The following is a 7,082-nucleotide window of genomic DNA, read 5'->3' on the forward strand; positions in this document are numbered from 1 at the left end:
TGAATTCAATGGTGGAATGGATTGATCACTTGGTGAACCAGATCTGGAAGTCATCCTTGTTGGACACTGTCGCCAGCTCACTGGCAAAGAAGTTGGCTGGTGGCTGCTCGGTGAACACGAGAGGAAGCTCAACGGTGATGAGGATGTAGTCTTGGTTCTGTGCGATGGCTGCTGTGATAGCTGCGTCCTTGGTGTAATAGTACACGTTCAAAGGATCATCCTGGAGTAGCTTGGACTTCTTCCTCAAGCGTTGTACACGGTTGGTCACCTCACGTGCGACTCCACGACTGACGCGCTCAGCATCAACTTCCATGTCCAAGAGTGTAGTCACTTCCCTGTCGCTTGTGGGCTCATATCTCTCCTTTGGACCATTGTACAGTCGTGCCAACTTGATGTCCTCGGTTGTGAGCACATATCCATTGATTGTTATCTCGCCAGTGTTGGAGAATTGGTGCAACTCGTCCTGAGTGAGCTTGGCGATCACATCATACACGGCCTTCTTGTCATTCTTGAGTCTGAGACCGAGACGCTTGTGATCGGGATCGGCCAACAATGTTGTGAGATTGTCATGTGGTCGTACAACGACATTCTCCACGTTCAACTCGTAGATGACATACTGCTCTAGATCATGGACGTCCTCAAGGTATTGAGGGTTCTCAGACATGACCACAAAGTCCCTCAAAGGTGTCTTGATGGGCACGTTGCGGCGATCGCGTGATGATCTACCCATGTCGATCACAGTCTGCATCCTGGCCACAGCTTGATTGAGTCGCGTGTCGATCAATGATTCGTTGACCTCTGGGATCATCTCGTAATGCACCGAGTCCATCTGCTTCTCCTTGGGGAGCACGCGCTTGAGGTTCTGGTACAGGTGTTCGGAGAGGAAGGGCGTGAAAGGTGACATGGTCAGCGTGACCTTCAAGACCACCTCATAGAGCACGTTCATTGAGTGAACAGTCTCGGCCTCGCCCTTGAGGTTCTTGAAGCGCTCACGGTTCACCCTGATGTGCCAACGAGTCAGCTCCTCGACAAACTTGGTGAACAGTGGCACAATCGTGTACAGTCTGTACGCTGCCATCTCCTCGCGAACTGCCTTGATCAATGCGTGGCAAAGTCCCATGATCCATCGGTCCATTGTGTTGGTGGAGGCCAGTGCGTTGGCTTGGTCTGGGACGAAGGGACGTCCTGTGAACTTCTCATGGCGCAGGGCCATCTGCACGGTGAATCGGTAGGCATTGTACCATGGCAGGAGAAGGTTCTTGAGGACATCCTTGACACCTTCATCCTTGAACTTGAGTACATCGCCACGGACCACGGGTGAGTCGATGAGATACAATCGCAAAGCATCAGATCCATACTGATCAATGAGTAGCTTGGGCTCGGTATAGTTCCTCAGACTCTTGGACATCTTCTCACCCTTCTCATTGAGGACCAGCCCATTGACGATCAAATTCTGGAACGGTGCCTTGTCGTACAGGATCGTTGAGAGCACCAACAATGAGTAGAACCAGCCACGTGTCTGATCGATGCCCTCAGCGATGAACTGGGCCGGGAACTTCTTCTCAAATCGCTCCTTGTTCTCAAAGGGGTAGTGCAACTGCGCGTAGGGCATTGAGCCCGACTCGAACCAGCAATCAAACACTTCCTCGACACGTCGCAGCACACCCTTGCCCTGCTTGGAAGGGATGGTCAGGTGATCGATGAACTCTCGATGAAGGTCGGTCACTCGCACGCCTGTCAGCTGCTCCAGCTCGTCGACAGAGCCGACGGCCACTTGCTCCTCGCCATCCTCGCTCACCCACAGCGGGATTGGTGTGCCCCAGTATCGGTTGCGAGACACAGCCCAGTCCACGGCCGAGTTGAGCCAGTTGGCAAAGCGCTCCTCTTTGACAAACTTGGGTACCCAGTGTGAGGTCTCGTTGCTCTTTAGCAAGCTGTCGCGCATCTGCTCAACACGGATGAACCAGCTGCTGACTGCACGGTAGATCAATGGAGTGTTTGAACGCCAGCAATAGGGATAGTTATGTTTGATCGTTGACATTTGGACCAGACGGGAACGTTCCTTGAGTGCCTTGACCACATCCTTGTCGGCATCCTTGACATATCGTCCGACAAAGTCTTTGATGTCGGCCGAGTAGAATCCATTGGCGTCTACTGCGTTCATTGCCGGTCGCTTGTAGTCATCCCTGGTAACGATGCCGTTGGCCAGGCAGACCTTGAAGTCGTCCTCGCCATATGCTGGTGCGGCATGGACTACACCTGTGCCAGCGTCGCTAGTGATGAAGTCTCCGGCAACAACGCGGAACGCACCCTTGTTGGCATCAGTGGCAAAGTAGTCAAAGGGAGGCACATACTGCAGGCCCACAAGGTCGGCACCCTTGAGCCGCTCGACAAGCTTGAACTCCTTGTTGTTGGCATCAAGTTTGACATCCTTGTACAACTGCGACAGTCTCGCCTCGGCCATCACAAAGGTCTGCTTGCGCACCAAGTCGTGGACCTTGACATAGTCCATGTCTGGCTTGACTACTAGTGCGAGGTTGCAGGGCAGAGTCCAGGGGGTGGTGGTCCAGGCCACAAGAGACACGTCCTCTTGGCCAACCAACGGGAATGATACCACAACAGCTGGATCACTAACGTTCTTGTGATTGGAGCTGGCTTCAAAGTTGGAGATAGGCGTGGTGCATGAGGTGGAGTAGGGCATCACCTTGAAGCCTTGGTACACCAGACCCTTGGAGTGCAGCTGCTTGAACACCCACCAAACTGACTCCATGTAGGACAAGTCCATGGTCTTGTAGTTGTTCTCCATGTCGATCCAACGACCAATGCGTCTGACGGTGGTCTTCCACTCCTCGCTGTACTTCATGACGATGGCACGACACTTGGCATTGTAGCTGGGGATACCCATCTTCAGCACGTCCTCGCGCGTGCGGATGCCGTGTGCCTTGTCAATCTCAAACTCGATGGGCAGGCCGTGGCAGTCCCAACCAAAGCGACGCTCGACATAGTGTCCGGTCTGATGCGCGAACCTTGTCACACTATCCTTGATCGTTCCGCACAGCAAATGACCATGATGTGGCGTGCCAGTTGCAAAAGGAGGTCCATCATAAAATGTGAACTCTGGCTTCCCCTTTGACATCTCAAGTGATGTCTTGAATGCATCGATCTCATCCCAATACTTGAGTGTCTTTTCCTCCTCACTTGGGAAGTCGATTCTTTGTGGTGCTGAGTTTGGAAGTTAGTCGTGGACTCCCATGGCTCGCGCATTGAATGACCAACATAACACAAACATACCTTGTTCCATTCTCTACGTTGATGTTCAATGATAATGTTCAAGTGATAATTGATAATCTGTTGTTACTTTGTTGTTTGTGCTCTTTTCCTTCTTGTTGTCGTTGTAGTTGTTACTAAGCATTTGGTTGTCGTAGTTGCAATTGTATGTTGTTGATGTTGTTGTTGTTGTTTGATAATATTTGTTGTACATATAAACAAGTATTTAACTCTATATTTGTGTATAAGTATTATTGTTATGATTGGTATAGTTGATAATGATGTTGGATATTAATGGACCTGTCATCTTGTCTTTATAATTATGTCTTTTACCAGACGTGTCTGTTTGTGTTTCCAAGTTAGTTCTGTTGATTATCATGAACATGCATTCTTGCGAAATAACAAGGAGTGGTGTGTTGCTTTGACTAAAGTTGGAAACCCTCAATGATCATTATGATCAGAACATCGGAGATATTAATGCAGAATAATCAAGTTCTGATATAATATCTCATTAAGATGTCTGATTGTTATCTAGATTTTCATATCATAATTACAACATATATATATCATCAACTTTGAAAAGTCGTAGATTGATTATGGGATTTCAAAGGTGGGTAACGTTGATTATCGTTAAAATTTTCAAATTTGAAATTGGTTGGAGGTGTTGCTCAATGTGCAGTTCATTTCACACTGTATCCCTTTATCTCTAACTATTATCTCTATCTCTATCTCTCTATATATCTCTATATTATCACAAACTTTACATTCATACCATACATACATATATTATATATGTGTTATTTATATATACATACTAGGTGAATGTTTAACAATTGATGAGCTACTCTACAACATCTCCTTCATCAACTTCAACAGCAGTATCAGTCGATAATGAGACAATACATTATAACAACAATAACAATAATAATAACAAGCTGAAACAGGACGATATTGATCAGATCGAGTTTGATGTAGACGTCGTTGGTCGTGTCGAAGGAGACAGCGGCGTCAATCACGACTCGAACAACAACAACAACAACAAGATGCTCAATGGTCGCATGGACACTCCGACAACCTCGTCCAAAGACGAGACTATATTTGATCTGATGCAGGACGAGGACATGATCACAAATCAGGACGGCACCTCGACTTCACCTACAGGATCGTCATCGATATTATTGTCAACAGCCGACTCTGACCTTTTGGTCAACAACAACAATAATAATAACAACAACAGTAGTAGTAGTAGTAGCAGTAGTAGTAGTGCTCCTACAACTACACACAATGAGTCAACAAATGGAGGTGATGATGACAAGATGAACATAGATGAACCAGACCGGCATCAACAACATGAACAACAACATGAACCACAACAATTGACGACACCAATATCGATGACAATGGATGTTAGGAAAGATGATGATAGCACACAACAACAGATGAATACAATGACAACGACACAGAGCATAGTAACATCAAGTGCAAACAGTGGCGCCAACAAACGAAGCTACTTGGACGAACGATTCACTCCACGAGACGACATCAAGCACACCCTATCAAACTATCCCGACACCTCACAGCTCAAGTCATCACTATTCATCAACCTTTACTCCAACGGATACAGCTTTGACAATCTAAATAGAGTATGAATGATTGATTGGAGGAAGGAGGATGATGATAGAGACCATGGCTCACTCACTCACTCACTCAATCAATCAACAGGACAAGATATATCCATATGATAGGACATCAAAGGAGTTCTTGGGCTCCATCGGACAGGGCAAGCTTGTTCCAGATCTCATTGATATTCTGGACGAAGTCACGTGTCACTATTACGATGGATGCATCATCGCAGAGATCAGAGATTACAGAGGAACATCACAACCAAAGTTCAACAACATTAGTAGTAGCGCAACAACATCCACAACAATCAACAGCAGTATAAACAACAACAATGAGGACAATAGTAGTACTTTACAACAACAACAACAGACGCAACTACAACAACAACAACAACAACAACATGATACTAGCAATATACATATACAAGAGAAGAAGATTGTGTTGAAGCCAGACACCGAGTCACTGCTATTTGACATCAAGAAGAATGCCTCTTTACTCAAGAACTCTGCCAACGAAGAGTATCTGCTACTGTTTGAACAGAAGCTGTTGGAAATCACCACATCATCTCTGTTTCTATCACCCAAGCACTCCACACTACTAGATCAACGATATTACAATCAACAAAAGTTCAACTGTACAAAGAGGCCAAAGCAAGTTGACAACAGGTATGTTATCTTACCACTTAGTTGGCTCATCTTTACACTTTACTGACACTGATCACGTGACACACACCATCATCAGACGGCTGAATACCCAACTCTTGCTGAGCCAGCAGCAATATCCTTCCACACTGCAATCACCTTTTCACAAAAGAGTTCACAACTCAATGGATGGCAAGTATGTACTATGTGGAGGAATGACAAAGATGTAGTATACGTAGACATAGTTGACAGACTCACTCACATCACTCTTTTACCTCAACTCAGATTCTCATTGTTTAAATTCTTAACATCTAATACGCAGTGGGACTTTGAGCGAAGGAAGATACTGGAGCGTTATAATCCAGTGGACAACGCCAAGATCTATCCATATTACTATCAAGATATATATCAACCTTCTGTTGCAATCACTGGTCCATCATCAACATCATCATTATCACCGAAACCTCAAGGTTCACCATTGACAGCGGCATCATCATCATCTACATCATTGACATTGGCACTTCCATCTTCATCATCTACATCAACAACATCATCACAGTCATTGGTCAAACCTCCAAACAGTTCATTCAAGCCAATTGTAAAGCTGTCAAAGGAGGCAGAGCTAATCAAGGATCGCATATTGCAATACGTGTCCACTACAAGTGTGCTGGTGCTCACCTACGAGTGCAAACAACGTAGTTCAGTATATGAGCTCAACCTAACTGTTAGCGACACATTGAACAGCTTCAAGTCACAACAGCAGCAGATCCAATTGATTCAGCAACAGAAGCAACTTCAAATGCAACAGCAACAGCAACAAATGCAACAACAGCAACAACAACAACAGCAGCAACAACAACAGCAGCAACAACAGCCAATGCAACAGCAGCAGCAGCAACAACAACAACCAATGCAACAGCAGCAACAACAACCTATGGGCGCACCACAAGTACCACAAGTACCTCAACCAACTCAACATAGTCCACAACAACAGATGAACCCTCAGCAACCATTGCCTCCACAGCCACAACAACCACAACCACAGCAACAACCACAACAACTTCAACAACCTCAACAACAACCAATGAACACTCAACAGATGATGCCAGCTCCTCAGCCACCACAACAAGCGACAACTACCACGACCAATCCACAACAGCCCCAACAACCTCAACAAGCCCAACCTCAACAACAGCAACAACAACCTCAAGCAACACCGATTCCTCAACAACAGGTTGCACCTGTTCAATCTAAGCCTCCCGCAGCCAAGATACCTCCACAACAGATGTTGAGCTTTGAAAGACAGCATGTGTTGGACACGTCAAACTTTGCTCCACTCTATCTCACATTCCAACTTGGCGATGCATATCAAGCATTCTTCTTCCTGTCTCACCTCAAGTCATCCTATGAGCGAGACAGCAACTTCATAATGTCCTACGACTCTGCCATGTCACCTCAGCAACAGATGGAGCAAAGGCGAAGGGTCGAGCAATTACATCATCTTGGCCTGTCGAATACACAACAGCAAMWGCAACAGCAGCAGCAACAGMW

At 46.1% G+C, this 7,082-nt stretch overlaps 2 protein-coding genes across 2 annotated transcripts; one reads left to right on the forward strand and one right to left on the reverse strand.

The window, feature by feature from the left end:
• Positions 1-25: 25 nt before the first annotated feature.
• On the reverse strand, positions 26-3,301 carry SAMD00019534_008780 (hypothetical protein; the record flags this gene model as incomplete). Its single annotated transcript, XM_012902845.1, has 2 exons — positions 26-3,222; positions 3,292-3,301. 2 exons carry the CDS (start codon positions 3,299-3,301, stop codon positions 26-28), a joined length of 3,207 nt encoding a protein of 1,068 aa, XP_012758299.1.
• Positions 3,302-4,103: 802 nt separating this feature from the next.
• Positions 4,104-6,823, forward strand: SAMD00019534_008790 (hypothetical protein; the record flags this gene model as incomplete). The annotated part of the gene is made up of 5 exons (XM_012902846.1): positions 4,104-4,910; positions 4,990-5,555; positions 5,632-5,727; positions 5,817-6,489; positions 6,641-6,823. 5 exons carry the CDS (start codon positions 4,104-4,106, stop codon positions 6,821-6,823), a joined length of 2,325 nt encoding a protein of 774 aa, XP_012758300.1.
• Positions 6,824-7,082: the final 259 nt, after the last annotated feature.

This window comes from Acytostelium subglobosum (assembly GCF_000787575.1).
Source record: "Acytostelium subglobosum LB1 DNA, scaffold: scaffold2, whole genome shotgun sequence".
NCBI lineage: Eukaryota > Evosea > Eumycetozoa > Acytosteliales > Acytosteliaceae > Acytostelium > Acytostelium subglobosum.